This window comes from Calliphora vicina, chromosome 2 (genome assembly GCF_958450345.1).
Source record: "Calliphora vicina chromosome 2, idCalVici1.1, whole genome shotgun sequence".
NCBI lineage: Eukaryota > Metazoa > Arthropoda > Insecta > Diptera > Calliphoridae > Calliphora > Calliphora vicina.
The window spans coordinates 53050471-53067722 of NC_088781.1; the positions used below are offsets into that span (position 1 = coordinate 53050471).

General features: G+C 31.4%; 2 protein-coding genes across 3 annotated transcripts in view; both read right to left on the reverse strand.

The window, feature by feature from the left end:
- LOC135949853 (uncharacterized) overlaps nt 1–17252 on the reverse strand; it is a 70011-nt gene that overhangs the window by 26049 nt on the left and 26710 nt on the right. For both annotated transcript variants that reach the window (XM_065499300.1, XM_065499301.1), the window contains exons 6-7: nt 12472–12723; nt 4621–5044 (exon numbers count right to left, since the gene is read on the reverse strand). In XM_065499300.1, the coding sequence (XP_065355372.1) occupies nt 4621–5044; nt 12472–12723 (676 nt within the window). The remainder of the gene's footprint in view (nt 1–4620; nt 5045–12471; nt 12724–17252) is intronic.
- LOC135952550 (uncharacterized) lies at nt 9900–12338 on the reverse strand (the record flags this gene model as incomplete). Its single annotated transcript, XM_065502552.1, has 1 exon — nt 9900–12338. A coding segment is annotated over one exon (2439 nt), but the record flags the coding sequence as incomplete, so codon positions are not given.

The following is a 17252-nucleotide window of genomic DNA, read 5'->3' on the forward strand; positions in this document are numbered from 1 at the left end:
CGTAAAAAAAAGCTTTTATCTGATTTTCTCACTTTTTTTAAATAGCTTTCTTAATTCTTTGAAAACAAAAGTTTTTTAAGTTTATTAGGAAAAAATATTGATAAAAGTTTTTACTAAAAACATATTGGAGAAAAAAACTTTTTTGGAAAAAAGTTTTTTTTATAAAAAGCTCTTTTTCAAGAAAAGCTTTTCATCAATAAACTATAAAAACTATAAAAGCGTTTTCGTAAAAAATATTTGGAATAAGTTTTTTAAAAAAAGCTTTTTTGTAAGTTTTAAAAATCTTTCAATAAAAAAGTTTTATCTTTTGGAGATAAAAGTTCTTTATTTTTCTGATAAATACAACTTATTTTTGAAAAGCTTTCATTAATAACCCAACATACCATTTGGTAATCAAACTACAATACAATTTGAGAATAAGCTTATATAAATAGTGGTTTTTAAGCTTTTCTTAATTTCATTTATAATAATGTTAATAAAATGTTAATTCACAAGCAGTTTTTAACAATGCTTTAGAAACTCTTATTATACACAACTGTTTCTAAAGTATTGAAAAGAAAATATTGAGAAAGACTTATCTTTTTCAATACGCTTATAGTAATCATGCATATGTAATATTTTCACGAGGGTTCCGTTTCGATTTTTCTACAATTGTTACGATAGCCTTTTTCAATATATTCTAAAGTCTTTTTCAAGCTTAACGCTTGTGTTGGTAATAGAATTATTCGATTTTTCTCTTGCTCGAATAAAACGAATAATTCGAATAAGAGATTTTAACTTGTTCGAATAATTCGATCACACGTTTAAAATTAATCGAATTATTCGAATAATTAAAATTTTTATAAAAAAGTAAAGAATGAAGTTTTGATGTCGGTTTTTTAATATTTTGTTGTTAAAGAAAAACAAAAAATAACGTTAAAGTAACCAATTTAAGTATTGATAATGTTAAAAACATTCGAAAACAAAGTCCATCATTAAATTTTCAACAGAAATATTCTGATCAGATTAACTCCCGAACAATCTACAAAACGTATTAAAATATAAACGTATTAAAAACTTTTTTATGTCGTTCATTAATTCGGGTTTTAAATTGAGTAACTAATTCTTTAGTAAATTAATTATTCACTATTTCTGTCCAAAGTTTGATATCATTGTCAGTGAACGTGGCTAATTTGAAGTCAGGCAGTGCATGATTGACGCATTTACAAATACGCAAAAAGTTTATTACCATGATAGACAAATATGTTCAAAATCATGTATAAGACTATGCTTTTCTTGTTACGTTAGTTTGCAATATTTGTGTTTATCATTCGATTTATTAAATATTTTGCAACACTTACGTACGTGGTTAATAACATCACTTATATTGTTACGAAATTGTACTTGAATTCAAATATAACGATTTTAAGGGCTGATTTAAAAGTAGCATAATGCTTTCAAATAACAGTGCTGTAATAGCAAACTGTAACATATCTGTGGGCATTATTAAATAAAAGCTTTCAGTTGACCATTGATCGTAAGTTGGCAACGCTGTATTCGAATTCGAATATTCAGTTAAAGAACATTGTAGAAATAGAGGTTTCTAGATGGTTATGCAGTGTTATAAATAGTGGCAGAGGTTGCAGTCGTGAGTGAGTTTTTATCAGAGACGCTTTTCGAATAAACATTAACTGAGTGCCTTAAAGTGTGCTGTGTTTTTCAAGTAAATTCGTGTACATTATAAAGTGTGTCTTTATTTCTGCGAATTTATAAACGTGTATAAAAAAACACTGAGTGACTATTTAATTCTGTTGTTGTACATTTTAAATAAATAAAGAGTTGTTACAATTTTCAAACTACTAAACGGCTTTTATTTGCAATCAAAAGTATCCGGTTTATTTAAAGGAAATAAATCAAACGTTTTGAAAAGCTTAAAACGTAACAATATATTTTAAGATCATGGCCTTCATCTATTTCAATGTAATCATTATAAATGTCATCCACAATATAACTTTCGATGCCCGTTTCAAAATCGCATTATCCATCACATTCAACTCCACTATAATCTAAGTTAATATCATAATATTAATAGGCAAGTCGATTTCTTTAGACCCCTTTTACGCTCACATTATACATTCAATTTAGGAAAGAAATATACCATTTTAAAGGGATTTATTCACAGAAGTGCAGAATATATATTTTATTGAAATCGGTTCAGTTTTTTTAGGAGTTATAAGCGTTTTAAGATGTTACTAACACATATGCAAAAACGTGTACATGTGAACCTTAAGCTAAAAAGTAAACAAAGCAGTGCGTGTTGTTGTTGTAAATAAATAAGAGAAACAATTAAACAGTATTGATTTCGCTCTGTTTTAAGTGAGCGTTGTTATAGAAAACAATGAAGAAGAAGATTTTATTATGTAATTTAAAGTCGCTTGAAAGAAATATTTTTAAGGTTTTTTTTATTTTCTCAATATGTAATTGTGAGTAAATAGTTATTTTATAATATCTGCAGAACTATAATTGCGAAGGGCTTTAAACTTTATACGAATCAATTTATTATCACTGCATGAAGTTTAACTAAAAATGAGATGGATCGGAACAGGTGGCGAGTCACCTCCCATACAAAGTAAATAGTTATTTTTAAATATTTTGTGAACTATAATTTCAAGATTTTTCAAACTTTGTCTATATGGCTCTTTTATCATTTTGCATAGTTTCGCTGAAAATTTTCGGGATTGGAATAGTGGGCGTGGCACACCCTATACAAAGTAAATATTTAATTTCGAATATCTGGAGAACTATTACAATTATAAAAGTGTTTAAGCTTTTTACGAATTAGAGGACGTAACACATCCCATACAAAGTTAATATTAATTTCGAATGTCTGGGGAACCAAAATGGGAGGGTCGGAAAAGGATGTGAGTCACCTCCCATACAAAGTTATAATTACATGAATCTTCAAACTTTGCCCGCATAGCTCTATTACCATTTTACAGAGATTGGCTGAAAGTGGTCGGGATTGCATTAGTGGTGGCACCTCTCATTCAAAGTAAATAATTAATTTCGAATATCTGGAGAACTATAATTCTAAAAGTATTTAAAATGTATATCAATCAATTTATTACCATATTAAAAACGAATTTATTCTTGATCATTTTACAAAGTTTAGCTAAACATGATCGGCTTAGTTGGAATGACTCCTCCCATATAAAGTAAAGTTAAAGTGAATATGAGTTATTTTTTTACATAAAATACATACAAATGGGTGGGATCAGAACAGTGAAGTAGTGTCTCCCATACCAAATTAGTTAATGTTTGAATATCAAATAAACAGTAATTGAGAGATTCTCAATATTTTGCATGTGTTATTATCATACCATTGTACATAGTTTAATTTTACTAGGATAGGGGTAGCGAAGTGCACCGGGATATACTAGTTTTCATTATTAATTGCGATTCTTCTAATATTTCGCCAGCTAAATAACAAATATTTTATTGCGTACCTTTTATTTTCATTGGTTCAAGTCCTAAGATAAAAATTTTAAAAGATTTGTGTTTAGAATTGTAACTTCTTGCAGTAATATTTATATATTTATATAAGGAGCTATCGGAACACTCATCTACAGTGATCGAAAGTCCCTTTGTATTTAGTTATTTGTCGAATTTCAGAAACAATACAATTTGTGTGAGTCATTATTACTTATTTAAATTTGAAATTATGAAAAATTTTAAGCAATTTAATAAATTTAAATATATATGAACATTTATTCGGTTTATTCGATTATTCTACATAAAATTGTTCGAATTATACGTTATTAGAAAATGGCCATTTTTAAATTGTTCGAAGAATTATTCGTAAGAAATTATTCGATTAATCGAACGATCATTAGTCGAATGAATACCCTAGTTGGTAAGCTTATTATAATATTTTTCTCAAGTCATTTGGTTTGTTGGGAAGCTGTAAGAAAACCTTTACTTGGAAAACAAATGTTTTTGTGGTAAAAAAAGCCATTCGTACGAATGAAGAATTTCGTTCGCATTCTAAGCAAAGAAAACTGATTTGGATTTCACTAACTTCATATTTATATGAACGAATCAGTTTTCTTTCGCGTATAATGCGAACGAAATTATTCATTCGATATTGTGAAATAGGCTATAACTGTGGAAAAACTTTTTTATAACGAAATAAAAGCTAAGAACTTTAGAAAAAGCATTTTTCTAAAAAAAATTAAAAGAAACTCATTTTCGTGGAAAATAATCTTCAGTGAAATGCATAGTTTACTGTTAAAAAAAGCTTTTTAGGAAAAATATATTGAAAGACTTGTGTTTTTCTAAAAATATTTCCAAAAAACTTTTTTGTGAAAGTTTTATTTTAAAATTATTTTGATTTTTTATGAAAAAGTGGAAAAAGCTTTTATTACGGGAAAAAAGTTAAAAGCTCCTAGAAATGGTACTTTTTGTTTCCAAAAAGCTTTTTTGTGAAAATTTTATTTAAAAATTATTTTTATTTTTTTATTGAAAAAAGTTTTTTATGAATTAAAGGTGGAAAAAGCTTTTACTACCGAAAAAAGTTAAAAGGTCCAGAAAACGTATTTTGATTAAAAAATTATTTAAAATTTTGGTAGTTAACCATTTTACCTTTTGTGCTTCCGGTCCTTGCGTTTGTGGCCATGTTTTGTGCTGGAAGTGCTGGGCCCATGATCTTCGAAATACTGTTCGATGTCTGGACTAAATTTGATTTGTGGTTTTGAGCTGCCACTGGATGACTTGGTAGACTTGGTGGTTGTTGTTGATGATGCATTTGATGAGGCTGTTGATGCTGAGTGTGTGTGTATTGATTGTAGCTGAGGTGGTGATTGAATGAAAGGCTCCGTTTGTGTTGTGACGGAAGTGCCGACGACTGCAGCTGCTGCTGTTGCTGTTGGCCGGCCTGAGCTTGAGCTGCTGCCACTACTGTTACTGGGTTTTCTCTCCCCACCATTGAGTTCGTGATGGATTGCTGCTGTTGTTGTTGACTGTTCATGCGTTGACTTAGCAAGCTGTGATTGGCTGGTGGTGACATCTGTAACAAAGGTTTTTTAAAAAAACAAAATCATTAATAAATGTTGAAATAATCTAATAAATTGAATAATATAGAATTAGTATTAAACATTCATTTACAGTGAGTCAAAGGAGAATATTTAATAAAACAAATTAACGTCTATAATAAACAAATGAAGAATATTTTTTTTTAATTAGTTCTGGTGTGATTGAACATTCCATTTTTGATTAGTTTCTTAATTAACTCATAACACAGAGTATCGAGAGATCATGGGTGCTGATCCTGGTGCAGAGTAACAGTAACAGGCCGATTAAATTAAAAGCGCAAGCATGTTAAGCAATTTATGAGTTTTTTTTTGGTTTGTGAGAGCATGTTGTTTTGAAATTCGTTGTTTTTTTTTATTAAGTTGAAAAATTTATACGATGAGATTGTTGTAAATAATGATGAATCCAAACAATATTTAAGTTGATTAAGTTTAATAACAAGCAAAATAAATTCGATTTTACATTTGTCATGTATAGAAAAATTTATGTCTTTTAGATATGGTATTTGAATGATTGGAAATTTTGAAATAATGCAGGCAAATGTATGAATTTCAATTGCTGTTATTTATATTTAATGATGGCATAGAAAAAAGCAAAGTTTAGAAAAAAACGACAAAAACTAAAGTTAGAATTGTTTTAATTACTTTTGATTTTTAACGGAAATGTAAAAAAAAATGTTTCGTTGCAAACGTTTTATGGGTATCTGAAATAACTGAAACAATAACTTCATTATAATAGAAAATATATTCGTTCAAAAGAACCTGAATCTATTCGCTGTAAAACTTCTAAACCAAACAAATATGAGTTCTTTATTATCCCTTTTCACTAAAGGTTCGAATTTCCAAAATGTACCAAATATCCCAGCAAATATTGGAGCTTACCTGTGACCCGGTTTGTAAGAGAGAGAAGATAAAATGCCTTTACAACCCTGCTTCCAGAAGGCATGATTTTTGTATGAGGAATTACCACTTGGAAGCTGTTGTATTGCTTCATTGTAGGCGATAACAGTTAAGTAATTATTGGACTAATTATTTAATCATTTCACTTACAACCTACTTCTCTGTCAGCGATAACAATAAGCTTTTCATTAATTTTCCTTTACATTAATACAATAATCCTTTCAACGATTTTCTTATTTGTTGCTTCTCAGTAAGACCTAATAAGTAGCAATCGCTAAAAACAGCACTAACGTCCCTTTTTATCGTCCTGAAACCTAAAAAATTGTTACTGACGCGTTACTGCTCTTTGATTATAGTTTACTATATTTTATCCAAGTTTATCCCTCAAATATAGTTTAGTTTGGAAGGGGTGTGCAATTTCACTCGGAGACCATAAGGTCCATTGTGATTCCCTTCAAGAGTCAGATACAAAGAAAAAGTATGCCATTCCTAAAAAGGGGACATAAAGAAAGAAGAAGAATGGTAGTGTCGTAGAGAAAGCAAAAGTAGAAACAAAAAAATGCAAATTGTTTGATTAAAGATAGAAAAGTTGTTACAGATTTGAATTCACCGTAGAATATCCTTTAAATAGCCAACATATTACCCTGATAAAACGTAGTATGGTAACCAATTTACAGCCAACAACACTCCTAAGTTTATCTAGAAGTCTGTTACTTAGCCATTTAAATCAATGACTCTGTCTCCAACTCCTCTACATCCCCAAACATCCTACAAAAATCGTGTGTGCTATTATCCCATTTAACTATAAAGCCCCCAATTGAGAGGTGACCAGTTATCACTCCTACTACGATTCTGAAACTACACCTTTCCATCCCAATTATTGTTTTAGTTGCCTTTGCATCCAGTTGTGACCAAAAGGTATTGGAAACTTTACAATCCGTCCTGCTATTCCTGGATTGGTTGGAGGAGTCACGGAATCTTTCACTCCTACTAGAATTCTTAGACTACACCTGACCAAAGGGCCTTGGACACTTGACAATTCGTCCCACTATTCCAGGATTGGTTGGTGGAGTCACGGTATCTTTAAAAAAGTGACAAATAGGAGGTCTTACTCCCCGGTCCCTAATACTATGGTCCAGATCTGAGCCATGTCTTGCAGGTTCATCTGCTACATCATTTCCCTGTATGTTACAGTGCCCTGGTCCCCAACACAATCTGATGAAGTAGTAAACCAATAACTCTTCAAGAGCTCTCCCACAGTCCTCCACTAAGCTAGAATGTATTAAATGACATATCAAAGCCTTAAATGCCGCCTGACTGTCTACATTAGTTGTCACTACAGACCCGTCTGTGACGAGTGCTTTTATCAACTTCGAAGCTTTCCAGATCTCGAAGATCTCTGCCTGGAAGACGCTGCATTCGTCAGAGAGTCTATATGAACGTTTAATTTCGTTGTCGACCATATAAACCCCGGCCCCTTTACCAGAATCCGTCTTGGATCCATCAGTGAAAACTGCACCCCCTTCAAACAGTTGATCGGATCCAATCCATTTATCCCTACTGGGGAACTACACCATTTCCAATTGTATTTCAGAAGTTTCTAATTGTATTTCAGAAATTTCCAATTGAATTTCAGAAATTTCTAATTATATTTCAGAAAATTCCAATTCAATTTCAGAAATTTCCATTTATATTTCAGAAATTTCCATTTATATTTCAGAAATTTCCAATTATATTTCAGAAATTTCTAATTATATTTCAGAATTTTCTAATTATATTTCAGAATTTTCCATTTATATTTCAGAAATTTCTAATTGTATTTCAGAAATTTCCAATTGTATTTCAGAATTTTCCAATTGTATTTCAGAAATTTCCATTTGTATTTCAGATTTTTTATTTTATACTTAAAAAGTTTCCAATTGTATTTCAGAATTTTCCAATTGTATTTCAGAAATATCCATTTGTATTTCATAAAATTCTAATAGCAATACCAATGGATATTTCTGAAATACAAATAGAAAATTCTGAAATACAATTGGAAAATTCTGAAATACAATTAGAAACATTTTAAATATAAATTAAAAATTCTGAAATACAAATGGAAATTTCTGAAATACAATTGGAAAATTCTGAAATACAATTAGAAAATTCTGAAATACAATTAGAAAATTCTGAAATATAATTAGAAATTTCTGAAATATAATTGGAAATTTCTGAAATATAAATGGAAATTTCTGAAATATAAATGGAAATTTCTGAAATTGAATTGGAATTTTCTGAAATATAATTAGAAATTTCTGAAATTCAATTCGAAATTTCTGAAATACAATTAGAAACTTCTGAAATACAATTGGAAATGGTGTATACTGGGGGTGAGATACCGAAGTTAAAGGTTTAATTTAGGGTTAATTAAAGACCATTTTACTATATTATCTTCCACAATTTCAAAGTTCTACCAAATATTTGATAGAACTCTAGAAATGAAAAGGCGTTTTGAGGAACTAGATATAGTGAAAGATATTCTGTGTAACTGTAATAGACAGGGTCTCATACAACAATGACTAGGGGAAAGATTCCATTATGAACTGGGAGAAATAGCGAGATATGATCTAGGAAATCTATTAGGCTTTATCAGGGGAATATGCTGACTATTTTAGGTAACTGGACTGTGAGAATCCCAATCTATACTTATCTCCCGTCCTTTTTCTTTGGACTGGGTTTGTTCACTTTAATTCTCTGTATATCACCTGACTTCTTTCTTTTCTCTCCAATTTAATTTCTTCTCTTCACATCAAGTTCACTCCTAGTTGTATTTCTAAATAAAAACATCGATGGTGTCTGGTGTCTTCACGACATCTAGGTTAACCGATGAATGCCGGGTATCCGTAAATCAGATAGCGAAATATTCTTGGATAACGCTGATATGGGTCCCTGGACACGATGGAAATCTGGGTAATTGTATAGTAGATGAATTGGCCAAAAGGGGTGCGATGATTAATGAGAGGGCGATCGATTCCTTTTTTGTTATTTCCCTTGCAAAATATAAGATGGTTGTCTTGAGCAAATAAGACTAATTGTTTCCTTTATTACAGGACACTGTATAATTGGGACACATGCTAGTAGACCCACGGTACAACCATTACTGTAGAAGCTTTCAAAACGAAGAAGAGGGGGAGACTGTGTCCCACCTATTCTAACAATACCCGGCACTGACAAACTTGAGGGAACGTATCCTTGGAATCCCATTCCTATCCTGTTTAGATGAGATATCAAGGATGAATCTAACACCAATCCACTCCTTTATCAGGGAATCTGGGTGGTTCACTTTTTTGGGTATCACAATGGGATCAGTTTTGAATGGACCCAAGTGAGCTGCTTGACGAGTGGCTGCCCATGGAACCTAACCAAGTAGCGGATCCAGAGGGGTTGAAATAGGAATTTCCCCTCAAACCCAAAAAGTTTTCATATAATAAGGGAAAAAAAAGAAAAATGTAGAAAAAAAATTAACCTAATCATCCATATTTGGAAACCATCCAACAAAGAATATTACCAATTTGTTAACGAGTTATCAACATAAGAGGAACGAATATTTAATAAACCACTGCGGTTTTTTTGGAAACTACTAAATTCTACATCCTTTCAATTCGAGGGAGTTGTTTTTGTTCAAATTCAAATTGATTTTAAATTAAACCTCCAACATTCCTGAATTGTATCTACATAGAAACCCCTTGTAAAACGTTTGTTACGAAACAGAACAAACAAACAAAAAAAACTATATATGTATATAATGTAAACGTAAAGCAAACAAATTCTTAAATGATGTCAATTATTAACTTATATATAACGAATTTACAAAACAAGAACGTGCACAAACGCGCATATCATTTCTATACATTCGATTGTCTGCCCTGATATTGTATGTAAGCCGACAATTCAAATATATAAAATGATACTGAGCTCAAAATGCTTGCCTTCTGCAAACGCCTGTTGTTGCTGCTGTGGCTGAACATCTTCCTTAATCGAACCCAAAGAATCGGGTCGGGCGATATAAGCACCACTGCATATGGGACAATCAAATGACGAGGTAGGGCTAGCTAGAACACTGGCCGGTGAGTTGCAGTTACTGCTTCTATGCGTTGAATTGCGAGTATTGCAGCAGAGGGGACATTCTGCTGCCGTTATGGTAGTGGTAGTATTTGTTGGCATTTCGTTGCGTGAAGTACTGCAGAACGAAGAAGAGCAATCATGGCAGATGGAGCAATAGATGGCACCTTCACTGAAACCACTGGCTTCCATAGAACAGAAACAACTGGAGCAGACAGAGCAACGAGATTCCTTGCTCGATTGAGCCGAGGGCAAGCGTTTATTATAGACCTTTGCTATGCCCTTAATAACATCTTTAGGTAGGGTTTCCTTCTTCCACCAATGGGCATACATGCCCGAGCGAAACATTCCTGTTTCGGGATTGGTATCCTCCTCAAAGGTAGAGGTAACATTGTGATTTGAAGAGGAAGCTTCTTCGTTGCAATTGATGGCTGCTACTGAATTTAAAAAAATACTTTTGCGATTTATTTGGAATTCTGCGGTAGTTGAAGTTAGCGTAATTGGTAATTGGGATTGTGTCACAGCTGGCTCTTGGCGATTTTCATTAGACTGTTGCACAGCTTCAAGGAATTTTTCACGAAATGTGCCGCAAACATCAAATCGTGTGAGATCATTGGTTTCAGCTGCATTGGCCGTTTTGGAGATCAATTTAAGGGAACCATCTACATCATAGTAGGCCTCGTACGCTTCTTCGGTTTGGGGTGGATCGGGCGAAGTTATGGTACAACTACCCGCCAGTCCTGAGTCACTCGAACGAGGGCTGGGACATTGAGAACTTTCACAGCATTTACATTTTCCAGATGTTTCACCATCAACTTCATCTCCATTGCCAAATCGATGTGGAGTGCTGTGATTTTGTGGCGGTGGCAGGGGAGGAGGATCATTTCTCTCTGTTCTTAAGTTGGGATTGGAATTATTTCTGTTTGGTTGAGCTGCCTCGTTGGCCAAGGGTACATACTGATAACTTATGCAGCGCTTAACGGATTCACGTCTCTGTGATTCTCTACTGTTTCTCTTGGGTTCAATACAAAGTTCCGTTTGCGATATACTGCAAGGTATAGTTGATTGTAATTCACTATGTCTTTGGCTTTCCTGAAAAGTTTTATACATTGAAGGTGGCGCTATAACATCACTTTCGTCGAAATTATACAATAATTCGGCCGTTAACTTATCGGGAGCATCTCGACAAGAGGCCGGCAAGTCTAAACAGCTAGAATGTATTTCTTCTTCTAAAGCTTTATCACAGCTTTCTGCAATATCCGCCGATTGATTTTGCATATCTTGGCGATCTTTCCAGGAGGGCACATACACAGCCGTTTTAGAACTACGATTGAAACGATTTCCCACAAACATATTGGGCAAACTATGGCGCTCTGGCGGTGATATAGCCAATTCTGAGGTAGTGTTTTTGATTTTTGTTTCATCTGACAGATCGGCCAGGTTTTCACAGGCTAAATATGCTGCCCCTAAGGCACGACCATTGTAGCATGATGACATTTCTGAGTTTTCCGAAGCTTGCTGCTGCAACAGAGAAGGTGTATCCAGTGTTGTATTATGGGAACCCAGTTCCAAATGGGCTTCGGAAGTGTGTATTATAAAACTTTGCTGAGTGGATTTTCTAGCTATGGCTCTCATGGTTTTAGAACCTATAACCAAAGACTCCTTTTTCATAGGTTTGTTACTCTCTTCATCACTTAGGGAATCCAAATTTATTAAATTTATAGAGGAACAATGTCTGGTCTTCTGGGGTGTGGTGGCCCCCGAGCCATGATCTATGAATGTACCCGCTGAAGCAAAGGAATCACAGCCACCAACATCTCTATTATTACTACTACCAAATTTTATAAATTCAAAATCATCATGCACATCAATATCAATATCCTCTCCCTCACTCTCAGAGTCTGTGGGTAGTTCAAAAGCATCTTGTCTTTCAAGTTCGGTCCGATCCGATGAACCTGAGCCCGTCTCTTCATCAGTTAACTTTTTGATTAGCTTTTTGGAAGCCTTGTGACATCTTCTCTTTCTCAAGGGTATACATTTCATATCGATACTTTGACGTGACTGCGGATACAATAGCATTTTTATCAGAATGCCCTTGAGCATGCCCTTCTTAACCAATTTGGCAAAGTGATCACTGAGATTGGCGTACGGAGCCGTAGGCGGATAATTACTGGGTGGCAATGTAATGCGATAGGTAGCTTGTTGTGGCGTATTGTAGTAGGCACATAAAGAAAACCGGGTACAATAACCACGAGCATCCAAATTATAAGGAAACTACACACATTTTGACAAATAAGTTTTGGTCGTTTTTTAACAAAAATTTTTATGAAATTTTAAATCAAAAAAAAAAAAAGTTGGGAAAAGAAAAATGTTTGTTTTAAAATGAAAAATTGATACTTACATGATTGGGTGGTGTGGATATGTGTCCGCCACTTATGGAGGCATTACTTAAATTGCTATGTTGACGTTTAATGCCAATGGGCATACTGACATTGGTTGATGTTAGCAGATCCACCCATTTGTTGGCATCATTGGGTCCTTGGCACACAGCAACAATACGATCAATGAGAGGACTATTGATTTCGAAGGCATTTTTGTAGGTATCGGAGTCTTCGAGACGATTCACAATGATACCGGTGAGTGGTAGTTTGCCCTGCGGGGGAAGTAAAAAGCAATTAATTGTAGTTATTTTTATTTAAAAGTTTTTTGATAAAAAAGTCATTAAAATTTGCTATAAAATTGGATTTTTGAAAATGCTACTATAAATATGGAATTTTCAATATTGAAAATAGTAAACAAATTTCAAATATTTGGAATTTCTATAGGAAAAGTTAAATTTTTAATCTCATATTCATAAACATTGATAAATTAAAAAAGAGTTTAAGAGTATTTTAAATTTTTTTTTTCTAAAAAAATATCATATTGAAAATGTTTCTATAATAGTAAAATTTTTCTAATAAAATAGTAATATTTCGAAGAAGGAGAAATTAAACAGTATATGGATGACTAGAACATTGAAACAAAACCTGGATCAGGAAGAAAAAAAGGTATAACAGATATTGGTAAGGCAAAAGAAGTCGACAACTCTTTCGAAGAGCACCGAACACTTCTATCAAAAAAACAGCTTGTAAAGTTAAATGCACTGATTCATATGTGAGCAGAGTCAAAGCTAATGCTGGGTTGAAGTCGTATAAAGTTCAAGTACCAGATCGCAATGCGTTAAAGAAAGACGAACGAGCGAAAAAAAATTAAATGAAATTTTATTAAAAACAAGAAGAGAGTTATATTCGGCTGTGCCGAATCTTATATACTAAAGGCCTGCACAAGACAACATTTTGTAGAAAAATGTCTTTCTTCAAAATTTGATGCTTTGTTTTGTTGTGTCGACGCGCACATCATGTTGTACCATGTCATCGCGCCGCGAAAACCGTGTTGTGCCATGTCATGTCTATAACTATTGATGATGCTGTTGTTATGTGTGGTAGCTTGAATTGAATTGATGTTAACAAGTGTCGCATTGTTAAGCAGAATAAAATTGCATAGCAGAATGAAATTGTACATAACTGCTGAACTGTGAAAATCTGAGAACTATTATTATTTAGCATTATATATTTTTTTTTAAATATTTAGAACAAATAATATAAGGATTTTTAAAAAATATAAATAATAAAGTGTAACACAGGAAAAAGCAATTCATAATTGGAATGAATTTTTTAATAAATATTATTAATCGAACATGAATTTTTTCCAAACTTTTTTCATTCAGAATAAGAACATGTTCATAAATATTATTAATTTGTATATGAAGGAAATTTTTACTTTTTTTACACAAATTTGTTGCTATTTTATAATAAATTGCATTATGTAGTTCAAATATTTTTGCATAATATCCCAATATTGGCCAATATTTCTAAATGTATAGAAAAGTCTGAAACGTATACATATTTTCTCATTGTATAGCTGAAAATCATAAAAAAATTAAATATTTTCCACACAGAAAAAAGTTTCAACATAAATATTATGATTCGAATTCATTGATTTCAATTCATAACTATTTAAAATAATTTCTTAAATAGTATGATTTTTTTAATATTTTATGTTTTGAAATAAGATCTAGAAGGCTTGAAAAATATAATTTTGAATTTCATTTTTATTTTTATGTTGTTCAAAAATTTTTGAAATTTTTCATGGAAAATTTTTAGTTTTTTTATGATTTTCAGCTACAAAATGATATAAAAAGCGCGAAAATGATTAAATTGATTTAAGAGGATGAAATGCTTTTATATTTATGAATGTTTTATTATGTTTAATGATAATTTTTAAGTTTCAGATATTCTCCTTTTTATCTTAAAATATTGGCCAATATATGGCTATTATGCAAATATTCTTGCACTAATTCATTATATAATACAATTATAATGCAATTTATTAAAAAAATTAAGTAAAAAAAGCAAAAATTTGCGTCATGTAAAATTTTATAATATTTATGAACATGTTCTTGAATGAAATAAGTTTGGGAAAAAAAAGTCAAGTTCGATTAATAATATTTATTACAAAATTCATTCCAATTATGAATTTTTTTTTTCTGTGCAAGAAAAATTTCAAACATTTTTGAATAACATAAAAATATACTAGACAATTTAAATAATTTTGTTCAAGCCTTCTAGATTTTATTTGAAAAATGCCCTACACTTTTTCTTCAAATCGTTGGGCAGTTGCTTTTGTTCCATAGGATCATTTTCGTAGATTTATATTTTTGTAGCAATTATGCCGCGAACGATTCAGAGACACTTCATTAAATTTAAACACGTTTTTACAACGAGTATAATAAACACGTTTGTCTTTAATATCATTAAATATATTATAAACTTCACCGTTAAGGATTTATACATTAATTTAATTTTCTTTAATTAAACACCGTCTAATAGGCCAATTGGCTTTGTTCATGAAGTTTTATTTTATTTAGCAATGTAATTATTAAATGTCCCGTTAATAATATTCGAGCGGTTGTACCTAAGTCAGGTAGTATTTAAAATATGTATGTGAAACACATTACATTTTTAATTCCATGAAAATTATTGGCATTTTATGGCTTATATTCCACGTATTCCTTTTTAAGTAATAATATAACAGGTAATATTACTAAATATTGTAAAATTTTCCAAAACAACATTGAAAAACCCATTGGTGTACTTTCGTATTTTTATTTTGACCTACTATATAATATAAATATAAATTTCAGTTGTATTTTTATAGTCAACTAGCTTGACTCGGTGCGCTTCGCTAGCCCTGTCGTAGTAAAAAAATATATAGCCTTCCAGTAAGGATCTATCTACGTTTCAAATTTCAATAAAATCGGTTCAGCCGTTTAGGCGTGATGCTCAAACAAATAAACAAACCAACAAACTTACAAAACAATTTATATATTAATAAATGTAGATTTTTTCTTATTGTACACAATAAATACTACAAGTGAATTGAAATCATATCATAACAAAAAAGGCCTCATACATGATTTAAATGACTTGAAATTATTTTCCATGTCATCCATGCATCTGTTAATTTTTTTAATGTTGTGTGTGTTATGATGTTGTTAAAATGATGCTGCGTTTGTTTTTTGTTTTGATATACATTGCCTTTGCGTGTTGCTGTTAAGTAGGTAAAAGAACATAACATGACATGACAAAGGCATCATGTGGCAATTGTCTTCGTGTTAAACAATGCAGCTTGTGCAGGTCTTTATTATATACCCTTCACCAAATTATACAAATTTTATATATTTTTAGGTAAACAAAATTTATTTTACATTTTTTGGAAAAAAAATATTTCGAATTGTTATTTTTAAATTTTAAAAATTTTTTATTTTAAATTTAAATTTTTTTTTTTTTGTGAAAAAAAATTCGGGTTAAAAAATATTTTTTCCGATTTTGACCCATATACGTTGATGCAAAGGTCTTTGAAATATCTATCATTAGATATCCATATTGTCTATATTAATGAGTTAGTAATCCAGATATAGGTCAAAAATCGAGGTTGTCCTGGTTTTTTCCTCATATCTCAGCCATTTGTCGACCGATTTTAAATAGGAAACTTCTCGAAAGCATGTCTGACAGAATTATTGAAGATTTGGATCCCGAAGATATCTGGGGTCTTTAGAAAATTTATTTAAACAGACCGATAGACGGACATGTCTTAATCGACTCGCTATCTATAAGGATCCAGAATATACACTCAGGTGCAGACAATTATTCAGTGATTCATATTAATCATACATATTTACAGAATTTCCTTAAAAAATGTTTTAAGTTAATTTTTTGGATCATTTTCTGTTTAAGTAAATGAAATATATATATATTTTTGTTGATTTTTTTATTTGGTATTTTAATTAAAATTTGAATTTGTGCAATTTTTCAAAATTTTGGACGAATCTTTAGTTTTTATATGAATCTAGAGTATCGTGTTATGCGAATTCAATTTATACGATTTTTTCTGGAACGCATAAAACGAGACCTGGGTGTATATACTTTATAGGGTCGGAAAATTATATTGTGGAAATTACAAACGGAATGACAAACTTATATATACCCGTCTTACGAAGGTGAAGGATATAAAAATACACCTGTTGTTTGATTTATGATGAAACTTATGTTCTGGTAGACTTTTCACAACCTCTGGATCAAAATTTGCATGTGGCTGATGGACGAGCTAATGTACAGGACAAAAAACAAACAAAATTCGCCAAGATGTTTCTTGTGTGGCAAGACATTTGCAGTTGTGGCAAAAGAAGCCAATCATTTGTGACATCAGACACGGTAAACACAGAAATATATATTATGGAGTGTCTACAAAAACGGCCTTTACCTTTCATAAAACAGCCTTCATATTTAAGGACTGATTTGGCATCATGTCACTATGGAAAAAAGGCACGTGAATAAATTAGCGTATTTTTGACAATTTTTATATTGAACGGTTTAAGTTTTATTTAACTTAATACAAGTATAAGTTTATTTGGCTCACTCTTTATTTCTACTAAAATAGTAAATATTAAAAAAGTAAAATTTCGAAAAAAAAATTTATATAAAACTAATAAAATGTTGCTATAAAAATAGTGAAATTTTGAAAAGTTTCTATTAAAATAGTAAAAATTCGAAAATATTTCTTCTCAAATTTTAAAAATGTTTA